The 19,917-nt window shown below is 42.3% G+C and overlaps 1 protein-coding gene across 3 annotated transcripts in view; it reads right to left on the bottom strand.

Moving 5' to 3' along the window:
• The window catches only part of nipbla (NIPBL cohesin loading factor a), a 529,062-nt gene that overhangs the window by 21,880 nt on the left and 487,265 nt on the right, over positions 1 to 19,917 (bottom strand). For all 3 annotated transcript variants that reach the window (XM_060834051.1, XM_060834059.1, XM_060834067.1), the window contains 3 exons: positions 18,914 to 19,060; positions 16,785 to 17,053; positions 11,569 to 11,743 (listed from right to left, as the gene is read on the bottom strand). In XM_060834051.1, the coding sequence (XP_060690034.1) occupies positions 11,569 to 11,743; positions 16,785 to 17,053; positions 18,914 to 19,060 (591 nt within the window). The remainder of the gene's footprint in view (positions 1 to 11,568; positions 11,744 to 16,784; positions 17,054 to 18,913; positions 19,061 to 19,917) is intronic.

The raw sequence follows: 19,917 nt of genomic DNA, 5'->3' as shown, positions 1-19,917 counted from the left end.
TTGATTTGAGGAAGGTCAGTCATAGAATCATACAGCACTGAAACAGACCCTGCAGTCCAATCCGTCCATGCTGGCAAAGTTACCAAACTAAACAAGTCCCATTTACCTGCATTTGGCCGATATCCCTCCAAACCTTTCCTGTTCATGCACCTATCCAAATGTATTTTAAATGCTGTAACTGTACTTGCATGTACCACTTCCTCTGGCAGTTCAATCCACATACAAATCATCCTGTGTGAAAAAGTTGCTCGAGTCCCTTTTAAATCTTTCTCCTCTCACCTGAAAAATATGCTCCATTCGAGGGAAAAGGTCTTTGCTATTCACCTAATCTATGCCCCTTGTGATTTTATAAACCTCTACAAGGTCACCCTATGTTCCATGAAAAACCTCCCAGCCTATAACTTGAAACATTCCATTCCTGGCAACAACCTGGTAAAACTTTTTAAAACATCCTACAATTTAATAATATCGTTCCTATAGCAGGGCAACCAGAACTTTTCACAGTACTTCAAAAGTGGTCTCATAACATCCTGTACAACCTCAACATGACATCCCACTCTACACTCAAAGGTCTGAGCAATGAAGGCAAGCGTGCTAAAGGCCTTCTTAACCCATGTCTACCTGTGATACAACATTCAAAAAATCCCTCATTCTATCTGACAAAATTACTCAGGGACCTACCATTAACTGTCCTCGTTTGATTCACCAAAATACAATACCTTGCATTTATCCAAATTAAACTCCATCTGCCTCTCAATAGTCCAACTGATCAAGATCCTTTTGTAATCTTAGATTATCTTCTTCACTGTCAACTATACCACCAATTTTGGTGTCATCCACAAACTTACTGACCTTGCCTCCTAAATTCTCATCTAAATGACAAACAACAGTGGACCCAGCAGCCATCCCCGTGGAACACTGCTGGTCACAGGCCTCCACTCTGAAAAACAATCCTTTTACATCGCCACGTATCCTACTGTAGAGCCGATTTTGTATCTAATTGGCGTACTCTCTCTGAATCCTATAAATGACAAACCCACATTTCTGATGAAGGGCTTATGGCCAAAATGCCAATTCTCCTGCTCGAACTGTTATGCTTTTTCCAGCACCACACTTTTCGACTCTGATCTCCAGCACCTGCAGTTCTCACTTGCTCCTGAATCCCATGTGATCCAACTTTACTAACTGGTCTACCAGGCGCAACCTTGTCAAAGGCTCGACTAAAGTCCAAGTTGACAACGTCTATCACTCTGCACTCATTAATCTTTTTGGTTTCAATGTCATACAGTCAGGAAACAGATTCTTTGGTTCAACCAGTCCATGCTGAACATAATCCCAAATTAAACTAGTCCCACCTGTCTGCGTCGGGCCCAAATACCTCCAACCATTTCTATTCATGTACTTATCTAAATGTCTTTTACACACTGTAACTGTGTCTGCATCCACCACTTCCTCAGGAAATTCATTCCACATGCAAACCCCTCTCTGTGAAAACAAATTGCTCTTTCTAAAAATCTTTTTCCTCTCACTGTAAAATATGCCCCCTAGACTTAAAATCCTCCATCCTAGGGGAAAGACACCTATCATTAATCTTATCAACACCTTTCATGATTTTATTAACCTCTACAAGGTCACCTCTCAACTTCTTAGGTACCAGTGGGAAAAAAGTCCCAGCCTTTCTTTATATCTCAAGCCTTCCATACCCAGCAACATCCTTGTAAATTTTTTCTGAACCCTTTCAAGTTTCACAACATCCTTCTGAAAGGAAGCAGACCAGAATTGCACACAATTTCCAAAAGTGACCTAACTAATGTCCTGTACAGCTGCAACATAACCTTCCAACTCCTATGATCTGACCAATAAAGGAAAGCCTTCTTCAGTATCCTATCTACTTACGACTCTACTTCTGACTCTACTTCTGACTCTATGACCCTTCATGAAAGGGTGTGAGAAATACAGCAGTAGGTCAGCATGTGGATTGATTGAGCAGAAAGCAATGGTTAAGTCAAGCAAGTCTAATAAGAAGTGAAAATGTGTTGCTGGAAAAGCACAGCAGGTCAGGCAGCATCCAAAGAGCAGGAGAATTGACATTTTGGGCATAAGCCCTTCTTCACGAGTGAGGAAAGTATGTCCAGCAGGGCTGCTGGACACTTTCCTCTCTCCTGAAGAAGGGCTCATGCCCAAAACGTCGATTCTCCTGCTCCTTGGATGCTACCTGAACTGCTGCACTTTTCCAGCAACACATTTTCAACTCTGATCTCCAGTCCTCACTTTCTCCTCTAATAAGAAGAACAGGCTTAATGAACACAGCTGGATTGGAGATCTAAAGTCTATTTAATAAAAGGTGCATAACAGGGACGACAGAGGAGCAGAGAGCCTTGATTAGTACATGGAACTATGTTGTTGCCATTACAGAAACTTGGTTGAGAGAATGGCAGGACTGGCAGCTCAATGTTCCAGAGTTTAGATGTGTCAGCCGGGATAGACAGCAATGCACAAGGGGTGGGGAAGTTGCATTATCAATTTTACCCTGTTCTGCTATAACACGGTAGTTGCATTCCCATGCAAACTTATGTTATAGAAAATCGAGCAATAGAAATAATTTGGAAAAACAGGGTTGGGGCAGACCAGCAATATATCAGTAAAAATCTAAACAAAAATAATAATTAGCCCAACATAAATGATAGAACAGTCTAAGTAAATTTTTAAATCATATTTTAGTGAACTAATACAGTAAATTTAGCATTTTAAGGGGTTTCGGAGTTTGCTGAGCTATAGTAAAGAACTGTATTAAGATGGGTGCAGGATCATCACCAACATCATCATCATTACTTTCAGGTGCAGTTCTGGGTGTCGGGTTATGACGAAAGAAAATATTTAATCCAGAATGGATGGCTTATTGTGCCCAAATTGTTTCTTTGGGGTAGGCTTAAAAAGGGCATTTAGTTGTTGCTATTTTGTCATTTCATAAAGAAGCTGTTCATCGGGTGCCAGATAAGACTTCATGCCATGAGTCGCTATCCCGCTGCTTTCTTCATTGTAGTCATTGTTTTCTAAGAGCTGCCGCAGCTTTTCAACTTCCCTCAGGTCAGAAGACAAAAGAAAAGTGGTAAATTCTGTGGTGCTGCATCCTGGACTTAACTGTCTTCATCTTGACCTTCAAACTCCCCCCAAAGCAACAAGTTTTGTAAGTCAACTGTTCAGAGGTCTTCGCAATGGGACAAAAGCAACTCATTGACATCCTCTGTCTCCACTTCTTCAAATCCAACTTGCTTTACAAGAGTGACACAGTGTCCTTTGATTGCTGGAAGCACTGACAGGTCAATGCCTTTAAAATCATGAAAAAAATCTGGGAAAAGCTTACACCAAACTGCATGCAAGCAGTCCTTCCTGATAGCACCTTAGGCCTCCACAATGATGTCAAAGGATTCTTAATGTTAAGGCTCTTTCAAAATTAAACCCCTCATTAAACCCCTCAGTAGCTGCAATCAGTTTCCTGAAGGTGTGCCTTAAATAATCAGCTTTAAAGGCTGTTAATGTGCCCTGGTCCATGGGCTGAATGACAGAGGTTGCGTTCGGAGGTAGAAACATCACTTTGATATTTTCAGAAAGTTGACCAATTGGGAGGATGGCTTGGGTGCGTTGTCCAGAATGAGAAGAATCTCAAAATCCAGGATTTTTCTCCTGCAATAATTTCTAAAAACATCCTCGAAAACATCAACAATAAAGTTGAAAAAAATATTTGCCCCATCACCCAACCTCTTTCGCTTGACCTGGCTCGTGGGTTGGTAGAGTGGTAAACCAATGCAGGCGTAAGATTTAAGTTTTCACTAATATTGGCACCCAACAGCACAGTCATATAATCCTTTGCGACCTTAAAACATGGTGCTTGTGCTTCATTCTTAGAAATGTAGGTTCTGGATGGCGTTTGCTTCCAGTATAAACTAGTCTTGTCCAAATTAAAGATTTGATTTCTTCCTCAATCCATTTTTTCACCACGGGAAGAAATGACAGAACTCGCTCTTCGTCTGCACTGGCAGTTTTGCCACATAACTTCATGTTATGAAAAGCATAGCAGTTCTTAAACCTAGCAAATTGGCTACTACTGGCATTTGAAGGCAGGCACATCTGCAGGATTTTTGGCTTTTTTCCTTAGGTCTTCATAAATTGACAAAGCTTTCTGTTTTTTCGGTGACAAAGGTGGTCGCAGATTGCTTTTTCAATTGATTTTCTATCCACATACTTAGAAGCGGCTCCATCTTAAGTTCTTCCATTTGTGATCTCCAATGTAATAGCCAATGAGTGCTCACATTTCATAAAAAAACCTTTCCCAATTCACCAATCGCATTAATGAAATGCGCATTATAGGAGAATGCGCTTTTTGAGTACATTTGGATATTGGAGCGCACCTAGGAAAAGTTCATAAACAGTGAAATTCACAGCTGCCTGAGAGGAACTTGGGAGGGAGAGCTCACAACACGGGTGCAAAGGGTACTGTGTGTATGGAATGAGCTGCTGGAGGAAGTGGTGGAGGCTGGTACAATTAAAACCTTAAAAAGACATCTGGATAGGTATATGAATAGGAAGGCTTGAGGGGGACATGGTCACAGTGCTGGCAAATGGCACTAGTTTAGGTTAGGATATCTGGTCAGCACGGACGAGTTGGACCAAAGGATCTGTTTCCATGCTGCACATCTCTATGACCTGTAAGGAGAATGTCACAGCTGTACTAAGAGAAGACATCTAAAAGGCTTCATCCAGTGAGGTCGTTTGGGTAGAAGTCGGGAATAAGAAAGGTGCAATCACTATCAATGGGTTATACAATCAAAGACCCAATAACCAGTGAGATAGAGAGACAATTATGTAGGCAGATTATGAAAGATGTAAAAACAACAGGTCACTGGTACCCCCGAAGTGCTAGGAGCTTGGATGAGATAGATTATGTTAAGTGCATCCAGGAGAGCTTCTTGAAACAGCATGTAGTTAGTCCAACTAAGGAAGTGCAGTATTAGATCTTGTTCTGTGGAATGAGCCTGGTCAGGTGGTCGAAGTTTCAGTGGCTGAGTATTTTGGAAACAAATTGAAGGCAATTGTGGAGGGCTGATTTTCTGACCAGAGGCCTATGACCAGTAATTTCGCAAGGGTCAGTGCTTGGACCTCTGTTGCTTACACTATTTATTAAGATTTGGATGAAAATGATTGCTAAGTCTGTAAACAAAAATTGGTGGGCTTGTGGATAGTGAAGGAGGCTATCAAAGGACATAAATCAGTTGGAAAGTTGAGTGGAGGAACTGCAAATGGAGTTTATTCCAGACAAGTGAGGTGATGCATTTTGGGAGGTCAAATGTAAGAGGGATGTACACAGTAAATGGCAGAAACCTTTGGAGTTGTAATGTATAAAGGGATCTTGGAATGTAAATCCATAACTCCTTGAAAGTAGCAAGACAAGTGAATAAGGTCATGTTGCCTATATTGGTCAGGGCACGGAGTATAAAAGTTGGTCATTCATGTTGCAGATGGATAAACCTTTACTTAGGCCACGTTTGGAGTACAGTATGCAGTTTTGGTCATCACACTACAGTAAGGATGCAAAGGCTTTGGAGAGTGAGCAGAAGAGGTTTACCTGGATGTTGCCTGGATTGGAGTGGATTAGCTATAAGAACAAACTGGGATTGTTTTTGTTTGAGTGCCAGGGGCTGAGGGTGATCTCACACAAGCATGTAAAGGCATGGATGGGGTGGATAAGATGAGGTTTAAGATGAGAAGGGGGATGTTGAAAGGAGACTGGAGAGAATTTTTTTTTTGTTTTACGCAGAGATGGTAGGTTCCTGGAATGCGCCGCTTGGGGAAGTGGTAGAAGCAGCTATAACAACAACTTTTAAGAGGCATTTAGACAGACACACAGACAAAGAATAGAGTGATATAGACCAGGTGTAGGCAGATGGGATTAGTTTGGAACAACATCAGATATAGTGGGTGAAAGGGCCACATGCTGTACTGTTCTATACGGAGTCACTGAAGAGACTTACACTTGTGGTCCATCCCTAAGTGCCCTTGAACTGGCTTGCTAGGTCATTTCAGATGTGAGTTTTGCATTGCTCTAGGCCAAACTGGCTAAAGTTGGTAGACTTCCTTACAATTGGATATTTGTGACAATCCATGATCATTTCATGGCAGTAATACTGAGACTAGCTTTCAATTCCAAATTTATGAACTGAATTGAATTTGCTATGGATGAGGCCAGACCCCCTCAGAACATTTTAAGGTAGCCCAGATCCTAACTTTTTCTTCTTTTAAAGGCAGATATAAAGTGAGTATTCCAGGAGTGATGCAGCTGGTCAAACCACTCGGCTTGCAGCAAAACAGAACTTATTTACACAATATGAACAAAAGGAAACAGAATTTAGAATAACTTGACTATTTGAAAACCCAACTGACTCGATACAGCAAATTAACTACGGAACGGTTCCAATCCCTGCAACATCCCATGGCAAAAGATAAATTCAAACATAGGTTCTGAGAGGCAACAGAGATGTCAGAGAGGCAGGCAAGAAACATCTGATGAAGCATGGAACCCCTTCGCACTGTAAGAGCTTCTCTGCTACCAGCAGGTTCTGACTGCTCGCTAAACCAAACCAAACTAGAAAAAAACCCTGAACCTGAACTGGGAGAACTGGCTACTCCTCTGCCATTGTTTAAAGTAGCCTCTTCCAGACATTTCGGCACTCTGTCTTTAGGACCCCTTTGAAATAAACAAGGTCAAAATAACCTTGTTAAAGGGATAGCATCATCACAAATTCCATCAACTGCTATGGTGGATTTGAATCCATGTCCCCACAATTACTTTCACCCCCCCCGGATTACCATTACATGACCACCTGCATCTTTGTTAGCCTACTCTCTTTCCATGTTAACAACCATCCAAAACATCATGAGCTTTTGCATAGCAAACTTTTAGACCAAAGATCATAAGACGCAAGATATAGGGAACAAACTAGGCAATCAGCTCATCAGGTCAGGCAGCATCATTCCTTGGATGCTGCCTGACCTGCTGCGCTTTAACCAGTAACACATTTTCAGCTCTGATCTCCAGCATCTGCAGACCTCACTTTTTACTCAATCAGCTCATTCAGTCTGCTTCGCTATCCTCCTGACCTTCATCACATAACCTTTGATCCCCTTATGAATCAAGACGCTTACTAATGGTCTTAAATAGAACATAAGACCATAAGACATAGGAGTGGAAGTAAGGCCATTCGGCCCGAGTCCACTCCGCCATTCAATTATGGCTGATGGGCATTTCAACTCCACTTACCCGCATTCTCCCCGTAGCCCTTAAATTCTTGATGTCACAAGGAATTCTCAATCTCTGCCTTGAAGACATTTAGCATCCCGGCCTCCACTGCACTCTGCAGCAATGAATTCCACAGGCCCACCCACTCTCTGGCTGAAGAAATGTCTCCGCATTTCTGTTCTGAATTGACCCCCTCTAATTCTCAGGCTGTGTCCACGGGTCCTAGTCTCCTCGCCTAACGGAAACAATTTCTTAGCGCTCACCCTTTCCAAGCCATGTATTATCTTGTAAGTTTCTAATAGATCTCCCCTGAATACAATCCCAGGATCCTCAGCCATTCCTAGTATGTTAGACCTACCATTCCAGGGATCATCCGTGTGAATCTCCGCTGGACACGCTCCAGTGCCAGTATGTCCTTCCTGAGGTGTGGGGACCAAAACTGGATCCAGTACTCCAAATGGGGCCTAACCAGAGCTTTATAAAACCTCAGCAGCACAACAGTGCTTTTATATTCCAACATAGAACAATACAGAACAGGCCCTTCGGCCCTCAATGTTGCGCTGACCTGTGGACTTTTCTCAGCTTGTCCCCCTACACTATCCCATCATCATCCTTGAGTTTGTCTAAGGATTGTTTAAATCTCCCTAATGTGGCTGAGTTGATTACCTCAGCAGGCAGGGCATTCCCCGCCTTTACCACTCTGTGTAAAGAACTTGCCTTTGACATCAGTCTTAAATCTATCACTCCTCAATTTGTAGTTAAGTCCCTTTGTACAAGCTGACATCATCATCCTAGGAAAAAGTCTTTCACTGTCTACCCTACCTAATCCTCTGATCATCTTGTATGTCTCTATCAAATCCCCCCTTAGCCGCCGCCTTTCCAATGAGAAAAGACCCAAGTCTCTCAGCCTTTCCGCATAAGAGCTTCCCTCCAGACCAGGCAACATCCTGGTAAATCTACCCTGCAACTTTTCCAATGTTTCCACATCCATTTTGTCATGAGGAGACCAGAACTGTACACAATATTCCAACTGTGGCCGCACCAGAGTTTTGTACAGTTGCAACATGATATTGCAGTTCTGGAACTCCGCCCCTTTACCAATGAAACAGCACTATCCACCTAGGTGGCAACTTTCAGGGAGCTATGCATATGGATTTCAAGATCCCTCTGCACATCCACAATACCAAGAATCTTTCCATTGACCAAGTACTCTGCCATCCTGTTATTCTTCCCAAAGTGCATCACCTCACATTTAGCTGCATTGAACTCCATTTGCCACCTCTCAGCCCAATTCTGCATTTATCCAAGTCCCCCTGCAATCTGTAACATTCTGCAAACTGTCCACTACTCCACCGACTTTAGTGTCGCCTGCAAATTTACTAATCCATCCATTAATGCCTGCGTCTAAGTCATTTATAAAAATGACAAACAGCAGTGGTCCCAAAACAGATCCTTGTGGAACACCACTAGTAACCGGACTCCAGGCTGAATATATCCCATCAACCACCACTCGCTGTCTTCTTCCAGAAAGCCAGTTTCTAATCCAAACTGCTAAATTACCCTCAATTCCATGCCTCTGCATTTTCTCCAACAGCCTGCCACGTAGAACCTTATCAAAGACTTTACTGAAGTCCATGTACACCACGTCAACTGCCCTACCCTCATCTACATGCTTGGTCACCTTCTCAAAAAACACAATGAGGTTTGTGAGACACGGCCTGCCCTTGACGAAACCATGTTGACTATCTGAAATCAAATTGTTGCTTGCTAGATGATCATAAATCTTATCTCTTATAATCCTTTCTAAAACCTTTCCTACAATAGAAGTAAGGCGCACTGGTCTATAATTAGCTGGGTCATCTCTGCTGCCCTTCTTGAACAAGGGCACATGTGTAATTCCCCAGTCCTCTGGTACTAAACCTGTAGACAATGATGACTCATATTAAAGCCAAAGGCTCTGCTATCTCCTCCCTAGCTTCCTAGAGAATCGTCGGATAAATCCCATCCGGCACAGGGGACTTGTCTACTTTCACTCCTCCTAGAATTGATAACACCTGTGCATAACTAATCCTTTCTACCTTATTTTTCTCCTCTACAGTATTCTCCTTTTCCTGAGTAAACACCAATGAGAAATGTTCATTTAGCACTCTCCGATCTCTATGGGGTCCACACTCAACTTCTCACTTCTGTCTTTGGCCCTATTCCTACCCTACTCATCCTTTTATTCTACATACCTATAGAAAGCTTTAGGGCTCTCCTTTATTCTATTTGCTAAAGACTGCTCGTGTCCTCTCTTTGCTCTTCTTAACTCTCTCTTTAAATCCTTCCGAGCTGATCTGTAACTCTCCATCGCCTCATCTGTACCATCTTGCCTCATCAACATATAAACCTCTTTTCATCCGCTTAACAAGAGATGCAATTTCTGTAGTAAACCACGGTTCCCTTACCTTAACGCTTCCTCCCTGCCTGACAGGGACACAACTATCAAGGACACACAGTATCTGTTCCTTAAACCAGCTCCACATTTCCACTGTCTGCATCCCCTGTACTTTGCTACCCCATTCTATGCATCCTAATTCTTGCCTAATTGCATTATAATTACCCTTACCTCATCGATAACTCGACCTGTGTCATGTACCGATCCCTTTCCATTGCTAAACTAAATCTAACTGAATGATGGTCACTCTCTCCAAAGTGCTCATCTACAACTAAATCAAACACCTGGCCTGGTTCATTACTAAGCACCAGATCCAGTGTGGCCTCTCCTCTTGTTGGCCCTTTGACATACTGCGTCAGGAAACCCTCCTGTATACATTGGACAAAAACTGATCCATCCGACATACTAGAGCTATACCATTTCCAATCAATGTTGGGGAAGTTAAAGTCCCCCATAATGACCACCCTGTTTCCTTTCACTCCTACCTAGGATAATGTTGCTAATCCTCACATCCATCTCACTGGAACTCTGCAGAGTCTATAAAAAACTCCCAGCACTGTGACCTCTCTTCTCCTGTTTCTAACCTCAGCCCACACTACCTCAGTAGATGAGTCCTCATCAAAAGTTCTGTCAGCCACCATTATACTATTTTTGACTAACAAGGCAACGCCTCCGCCTCTTTTACCACCTTGTTTGTTTTTAATGAAAGATCTAAACCCTGGAACCTACAACTTTCATTCCTTACCCTGCTCTATCCATGTCTCTGAAATGGCCACAATATTGAACTCCAGGTACCTATCCATGCTGGAAGCTCACCTACCTTATTTTGAATACTTCTGGCGTTGAGGTAGATACACTTCAAACCGCTTTGCTGTTTGCCAGCACATTCCTGTGATCCTGAAATCCTGTCCCTGTCCTTCCTATTGTCATCCTCCTGTGCACTGCAGCTACACCTCCGGTTCCCACCCTCCTGCTGAGCTAGTTTAAACCCACCCGAGTAGCACCAACAAATTTCCCACCCAGGATATTAGTACCCCTCTTGTTCAAATGAAGACCGCCCTGTTTGTACAAGTCCCACTTTCCCCAGAATGAGTGCCAATTATCCAAAAACCTGAAACCCACCATCCTTGCAGCCACGTGTTCAGCTGATATCTCTAAATACTTAAATGTTAAATGACTTAACATTCTATGTGGTATCTTATTCAATGTCTTTTGAGAATGCAAACATGCTACACCTACTGGTTTCCCTTCATCTATCCTACTTGCTATGTCTGAAAAAAAAACCAACAAATCATTCATAGAATCCTTACAGTGTGGAAACAGGTTCTTCGGCCCAACAAGTCCACACTGATTCTCCAAAGAGTAACCCACCCAGACCTATTTCCCTATCTTATCATCCTACATTTATCCCTGACTAACGCACCTAATGTCCACAAACACTCTGGGCAATTTAGCATGGTCAATTCATCTAACCTGCACATCTTTGGACTGTGGGAGGAAACGGGAGGACCACACAGACACAGGGAGAACGTGCAAACTCCATGCAGTTGCCCGAAGCTGGAATCGAACTCAGGTCCCTAGTGCTGTGAGGCAGCAGTGCTAACCACGGAGCCATCTTTGACTTGGTTTTCAATATGATTATCAGAGAATATGGAGCACCAGTTGCTAACCAAAATTATACTGCCAAAAGGACAACTTACCAAAAGGTGCTGGCGCATTGCCAATATTAATTTATTTACAGTAAATGTAGAAGGGGCTGGTTCTGTGCAGCCAAAATCTTAATTTAACGGATGAAAAGATCATGACACAAAGATTCCAAAAAACGGCTGTGACTTACATCCAAGTACTGTTTGACGATATTCCTCTTCACCGTTTCTGTTATTTCTGCATGTCCTACTCCATTTCTCAGGAAATCCAGTGTTTGCCTGGGGTTAAAGTGCACTCCTGATTTCCTGTTTACTGCCTTGTCATACACTTTCGCAGATTCAGAAGGAGAATATTTTTGGATTTTACTGGCGAGAGAAAGACAAGATTGTTGAGCGAAAACTAATAACTATAGGCTCAGTCAAAAATATTGAGAAATATTCCTGAAAACAAGTAAAGCTAGTGTGAGTGAAGATTTGTAGCAATAACTTGGCAATTATGGAAAATATAGAACATCACGCATAAACCAAAGGCTTGGGAAAATCACCTGACTGAACTTCCAGCACCAGGTTGACAGTTTATGCAATGGCATTTTTGATTACTCATATCTTCTTGCTGAAATTAAACTGAGAGATCAAGAACAAACCTTCAGAGTGGAATGCAGCTCTCAGGTTGACCTTGTGACATGAGGCATCTTTCAGTGGCTACAACTTGTGTACACAATGACCCAGATATTCCAATGGTCACAGCACTGTTGGAGCAACAGAGACTAGAGTTGCAGGTCAGGACTACATATAATCCCTGGTACACTCACTCTATGGGAATTGCAGAGAAACTGATCTTCTAATGAACAATGTCCTATGCCTGGAACCCTCTGAAAAATTACAGAAAAGGCAGAGGTTTCGGAGGCAACTTTTATCTAAATGGAGAGAAACTTCAGTGTTTCGATGCAGAGGGATTAGGATGTCCTCATTCATGAACCACTGAAAACTAATATGGAGGTACAGCAAGTAATAAGGAAGACAGAATAGAATTTTGGCATTAAATGCTAAAGGAATAACGCATAGAAGTAGGAAAGTATCGTTGCAACTGTACAAAGCATTAGTGAGACTGAACCTGGAGTGTTGTGTGCAATTTTGGTTCCTTGGGGAGAGATGCAATTGCATTGGAAGTAGTTTGGAGGAGGTTCATTAAAGTGATTCCAGAAATCAGGTCGTCTTATGAAAAGAGATTGGCAGAAGTGATGAACATAGTGACATTTGCTGATGATTGCACAATTTTAACTTCATGGTGGAGAGATCATCGTTATCTTACTTGCTGTCCACAATGAGCATCTGTAAGCAGTGAATTACCAGAATATTGCAGACTTTCTGACAGCCAGCATTATATCACTGCTCTCAAACATCGCACCACTCCAACCAGTCTTGACAAACTAGCTACAACGGTAATTGCTATCACTATTATTCTACCTTGCTTATCCCTCCAGATATTGGCCACCATCCAGATTATAGGTGGAAAGCCTCAGATTCCAGCGTAGGAAATAAATCTAGATATTAATGGCATGAAAAAGAATGGAGAGAAAATGGAAATGAGGTGGAGGGTCAGCCACGATCACATGGAATAGTGTACCAGTCTTGAAAGACCAAATGGTTTACTCTTGCTCCTGATTTCTGGGTTTCTAAATCTCTACAGTAAGGCTTTGGATAGAGGTGGAGATATTTTATTCAGCCAGATTCAAAATGACAGAAATTCTGCAGAATAGTTGGGAAGATTTTGGCCCAAGATATGATGGAACACTTGCTTAGCAAGGGGACATGGTGGTGGTAGTTATGTGCAGGAGGGACAGATCATACATAGAACACAGAACAATACAGCGCAGAACAGGCCCTTCGGCCCTCGATATTGCGCCGACCTGTGAACTATTCTCAGCTCATCCCCCTACACTATCCCACCATCATTTATGTGCTTATCTAAGGATTGTTTAAATCTCCCTAATGTGGCTGAGTTGACTACGTTAGCAGGTCGGGCATACCACACCGTTCCCACTCTCTGTGTAAAGAACCTGCCTCTGACATCGGTCTTAAATCTATCAGCCCTCAATTTGTAGTTATGCCCCCTCATACAAGCTGACATCATCATCCTAGGAAAAAGACTTTCACTGTCTACCCTGTCTAATCCTCTGATCATCTTGTATGTCTTTATCAAATCCCCCCTTAGCCTTCTTCTCTCCAATGAGAACAGACCCAAGTTTCTCAGCCTTTCCTCATGAGAGCTTCCCTCCAGACCAGGCAACATCCTGGTAAATCTATCCTGCACCTTTTCCAATGCTTCTACATCCTTCCCGAAATACGAGGACCAGAACTGTACACAATATTCCAAGTGTGGCTGCACCAGCATTGTGTATAGTTGCAGCATGATATTGCGGCTCCGGAACTCAATCCCTCTACCAATGAAACCTAACCCACCATATGCCTTCTTAACAGCACTATCCACCTAGGTGGCAACTTTCAGGGATCTATGTACATGGACTGCAAGATCCCTCTACACATCTACACTACCAAGAATCTTTGTGTTGACCCAGTACTCTGCCTTCCTGTTATTCTTCCCAAAGTGCGTCACCTCACATTTAGCTGCACTGAACTCCATTTGCCACCTCAGCCCAATTCTGCAGTTTATATAAGTCCCCCTGCAACCTGTAACATTCTTCCACACTGTCCACTACTCCACCAACTTTGGTGTCGTCTGCAAATTTACTAACACATCCACCTGTGCCTGTTTCTAAGCCATTTATGAAAATGACAAATAGCAGTGGTCCCAAAAGAGATCCTTGTGGAACACCACTAGTAACCAGACTCCAGGCTGAATATTTTCCATCAACCACCACTCGCTGCCTTCTTTCAGAAAGCCAGTTTCTAATCCAAACTGCTAAATCACCCTCAATTCCATGCACCTGCATTTTCTCCAACAGCCTACCATGTGGAACCTTCTCAAAGGCTTTACTGAAATCCATGTACATCACGTCAACTGCCCTACCCTCATCTACATGCTTGGTCACCTTCTCAAAAAACTCAATGAGGTTTGTGAGGCATGGCCTACCCTTGACAATACCATGTTGACTATCTGAAATCAAACTGTTGCTTGCTAGAGGATTATAAACTTATCTCTCATATCCTTCCAAAACCTTTCCTACAACAGAAGTAAGACTCACTAATCTATAATTACCTGGGTCATCTCTCCTGCCCTTCCTGAACAAGGGCACAACATGTGCAATCCTCCAGTCGTCAGGTATTAAACCTGTAGACAATGACGACTCAAATATCAAAGCCAAAGGCTCTGCTATCTCCTCCCTAGCTTCCCAGAGAATCCTCGGATAAATCCCATCTGGCCCAGGGGACTTGTCTACTTTCACTCCTTCTAGAATTGATAACACTGGTTTGTAACTAACCTTGATCCTTTCTAGTCTAATATCTCGTACCTCAATTTTCTCGTCTACAATATTCTCCTTTTCCTGAGTGAAAACTGATGAGAAATGTTCGTTTAGCACTTCTCTGACCGCCACAGGGTCCACACACAATTTCCCACTTCTGTCTTTGACTGGCCCTATTCCTACCCTCATCATCCTTTTATTCCTCACATATCTATAGAAAGCTTTAGGGTTCTCCTTTATTCTATTTGCTAAAGACTGCTCGTGTCCTCTGTTGGCTCTTCTTAACTCTGTTTAAATACTTCCCATCTGACCTCTAACTCTCCATCGCCTCATCTGAACCATCTTGCCTCATGATAGACTGATTGCTAAGATCTCATGGAATGCAGGGAGAATTGGCATTTGTGGATAACAGCAAATGTAGATATATCTATGAATTTATTAGAAGGACCTTGAATGGATTGATCTGGAATGGAAGAACCAGTTGGGTGATAAATACAATGGAAGTAAATATTAGCCAGTAAAGTTCAAGGGATTGACGAGCTTCCTCCTGCTAATATAAACACAGGACTTTCACAAACCTCCTTGCTTCTATTGGAGCATGGCCATAGAGATGTGCAGCACAGAAACACACCCTTTGGTCCAACTCATCCATGCCAATAAGATATCCTAAATTAATCTAGTCTCATTTGCCACCATTTGGCCCATATCCCTCTAAACCCTTCTTATTCATATACCCATCCAGATCCTTTGAAATGCTGTAATGGTACCAGCTTCCACCACTTCCTTTGGCAGCTTATTCCATACTTGCATCACCTGCTACGTGAAAAAGTTGCCAGTCATCCCTTGTAAGTTTTTCTCCTCTCACCTTAAACTCATGCCCTTTGGTTCTACCCACCCTGGGGAAAAGGTCTTGCCTATTTACCCTATCCATGCCCCTCATGATTTTATAAATCTCTATAAGGTCACCCCTCAGCCTCCGATGCTCCAGGGAAAATAGTCCCAGTCTATTCAGCCTTTCCTATAGCTCAAACTCTCCAACCCTGGTAACATCTATGTAAATCTTCTCTGAATGTTTTTAAGTTTCACAACAGTCTTCCTATAGCAGGGTGACCAGGATTGTATACAGTATTCCAAAAATGGCCAAACCAATGTCTTGTACAGCCACAACATGACCTCCCAACTCTTATACTCAATGCACAGATCAATAAAGGAAGGCATATCAAATTCCTCCTTCACTATCTTATTGACCTGTGACTCTACTTTCAAGGAACTATGAATCTGCATTCCAAGGTCTCTTTGTTCAGCAACACTCCCCAGGACATTACCATTAAGTGTATAAGTCCTGCCCTGATCTGCCTTTCCAAAATGCAACACCTTACATTGATTAAATTAAACTTCATCTACCACTCCTTTGATCATTGGCCCATCTGATCAAGATCCCACTGTACTGAGGTAACCTCCCTCGCAGTCCACTATGCCACCAATTTTGGCATCATCTTTAAACTTACTAATCAAACCTCCTGTATTCACATCCAAATCATTTACATAAATGACAAAAAGCGGTGGACCCAGCACAGATACTTGTGGCACACCACTGGTCATGGGCCTCCAGTCTGAAAAGCAACCTTACACCACCACCTTCAAGTGTATCCAAATGCCAATTCTCCCTGCATTCTATGTGATCTAACCTTAGCAACCAGTGTTGAAACCCTTATGGGATTGTTTCTTGTGGATGTTATATGGAATGATGCAATCAATAGAATCAATGTTACCTGTTTGAAAAATTGAATAATTAATTCTTCCTGATAAGTAAACAGCAAAAATTAAGAGTAGGCTGAGTGAACCAACTCAGAAATATTGAGGAAGGATTTCATCTTTGAGAACTGTGCAATGTTCAACTTTAAAGCTCTGAATGGTCAAACTGTTTTTCTCCTCACAGATGTTGTTTGTCTAATTAAGTAGTGAAAAGTTCTCTTTCCTACCTGTCTGAGAAGCCATACAAGTTCTTCAGGTGTTGTTTCAGGACCAACAGCAATAGGATTCCCTGAGAAGCATTCACAAACTCCACAAGGGGAGTTGAGTCTGCAGGCAATCGAGCGAGCACATCTTCCAGATCATCGTCCTCATCATCACTTGAATCAGAGTTGATACGTTTCCTACACCTGCGGGGCCGCTGCATCTCATCCTCACTGTCACTGTCCCCAGAACTTGAGGATTTCCTTTCCTTCGGCTGTGTGTCTTTCAACAGAGACTGAAAACAACAAATATTTAGTTTAACAACTTATCTGCTTTGTCTCTCTTTTAAAAATGGATCCCAATTGTTTATACAACACATTAGAAACAGTATCATTGCAACAATATAATTCATTTCCAAGCAACATAGCCTTTTACAACTCACTGCACAATCTATGAATACAAAATAGACACACTTTGATGCACATGCTACTTGGAAGGAGGTCCTCAGGCTGAGGAGTTGAGAATTCAAGGCAACAGTATCAGAAAGCTTGGAGAGAAATTTACTGACCAAATGGATAATGAACCATTGCAAGTTGATGTACATGCAAGTTGATAGAGCATATTTACATTAAGAATGGAACTCTAGTGGGGAGGGTGGGTAATGGTTGACCATCAGGTAAGGGGCAAAACAATAACACAGAAAGAGCAGGACTGGTTAACAAATAGTCCTAAACATTAGATAGCACCATAACAGTATTGCAAATTTCTACAGTTCTTCAACTCATTAGGAGTCAGACAGAACGGGTGTAAACAGAAAAAAGATAGAAGTGAGACCACAATGGATCAGCCATGATCTAACTGAACAGTAGAACAGGCTTGGAAGGCTGAAAATTTTAAATGCATTCATTGGATGCAGGTGTTATTAACTGGGCCAGCATTTATTGCCCATCCCTAGTTACATTTGAGAAGGTGATGGTGAGCTGCCTTCTTGAACAGTGTAGTCCACATTCTGTAGGTAGACCCGCAATGCTGTTAAGGAGCAAATTCCAAGATTTTGACCCTATGACAGTGAAGGAATGACCATATAATTCCAAATAAAGAATTTACTTGCTACTGTTGTTCTTTAGATGGAAGTGGTTTACTTCCACAGAGACCAGAATTGCATGCACTATTCTAAAAGTGGTCTAACCAATGTTCCGTACAGCTGCAACATGACCTCCCAACCCCTACACTCAAGCTACTGACCAATAAAGGCAAGCAATCCAAGTGCCTTCTTCACTATCCTAATTTACCCACTTTCAAGGAACTATGAATCTGCACTCCAAAGTCTCTTTGCTCAGCAATACTCCCCAGCTGAGATGGAGGACAGTCATTATATATATTTAACACTGACATAGATTCTTGATCAGTATGGAAATCAAGGATTATGGGAAAAGCAGGAAGGTGGATGTGAGGAATGCTGGATCAGCCATAATCATATTAAATGGAGCAGCAGGCTACAGCTTACTGCTGTTCCTATTTCTCGCGGTCTTCAGAGAAATGTAAGGTATTAGAGGCACAGTCTAAAAATTAAAGCCAGATCCTTCAGAAGTGAGATAAGAATACACCCTTTCTTCCACAAGACAAATGAAACTCTAAATTATTGAATTTAAACAGAGGTTGATATATTGATAACACCTAATATATTAGAAAAAAAAGTCACCATAGTCCCAGAGGACCCTAGAGCTGTTCTCTCATTAGAGAGTGAGAGAGATCAGGGTGTGAGTGAGAGAAAGAGGGCACGAGCAAGAGAGACGATTGATGATGATTTAACCTGAAGGTCATTACGCCACTGAGGAAGACAGAAGCTGGTATGGGAATCAAACACTCTGCATTGCAAACCAACCATCCAGCCAACTGAGATAACCAGATATACTTAAGCATGTTAGGCAGAATCACTAAATGCACAATAGATACACCACGCAAGATACTGTCAATCTATCAGCCAATGAAAAGAGTGAAATAAATGTGAGGTGGTGTTTTGTCTAATCAAATAGCCCCTCTGAAGGGCATTAAGTGTCCGGATAGAGATTACATCTACTAATTATATTCATCCAACTTTGATATTATTCCATTTTAGTTTTGATTTGTTCATACAGATTCTGATGTCACTTACCTCCCTGAACGACTGCAGCAGATTACTTCCAGAAACTGAAAGTGTGATGTCAATGTGATGCATAATAAACAGAGGTTCTTCTTGTGTCTGGAAAGGGAAGCAGGCCAAGTTGTCTGCTATGTAAAGAAGTAGGCTCACCTCAGTTTTCTATGGAGAAGAAAAACAAGTTTTGAACAGGTTCAAATTCCATCGCCTATCCACTATTCCCTATTCTAGCATTTGTAATATTACAATGAAGTATCTGATAAAGAAATAGATGCACAATGGCTAAATGGTGTTCCACATTCTGTCAACATAGCATGACTCTGACGCAGTGAATAAGTTAGTACAATGGAAAAAGTGACGAGGTCACTGACTCCCAAGTCCGACATCTATTCTTCCAGCAGATGGCAAAGAAAGACAATAGTCAATAGGTGCAGGAGTAGGCCATTCGGCCCTTTGAGCCTGCACCATCATTCATTATGATTGGCTGATCATCCTCAATCAGTATCCTGTTCCTGCCTTATCCCCATAACCCTTGATTCCACTATCTTTAAGAGCTCTATCCATCTGTTTCTTGAAAGTATCCAGAGACTTGGCCTCCACTGCCCTCTGGGGAAGAGCATTCCACACACTCGCCACTCCCTGGGTGAAGAAGTTTCTCCTCAACTCTGCTCTAAATGGCCTATCCCTTATTTTTAAACTGTGTCCTCTGGTTCGGGACTCACCCATCTGCGGAAACATGCTTCCTGCCTCCAGAATGTCCAATCCTTTAATAACCTTATAATTCTCAAACAGATCCCCTCTCGTCCTTCTAAACTCAAGCATATACAAGCCCAGTCGCTCCAATCTTTCAACATAAGATAATCCCGCCATTCTGGGAATTGACCTCGCGATCCTACGCTGCACACCCTCAATAGTCAGAATGTCCTTCCTCAAATTTGGAGACCAGAACTGCACACAATATTCCAGGTGCGGTCTTTGCTCCTATACTTAATTCGTCTTGCTATGAAGGCCAGCATGCC

Source organism: Hemiscyllium ocellatum, chromosome 2 (assembly GCF_020745735.1).
Source record: "Hemiscyllium ocellatum isolate sHemOce1 chromosome 2, sHemOce1.pat.X.cur, whole genome shotgun sequence".
Taxonomy (NCBI): Eukaryota; Metazoa; Chordata; class Chondrichthyes; order Orectolobiformes; family Hemiscylliidae; genus Hemiscyllium; species Hemiscyllium ocellatum.
The sequence above is the reverse complement of the archived record's forward strand: the minus strand, read 5'-3'. Positions and strand labels throughout refer to the sequence as shown.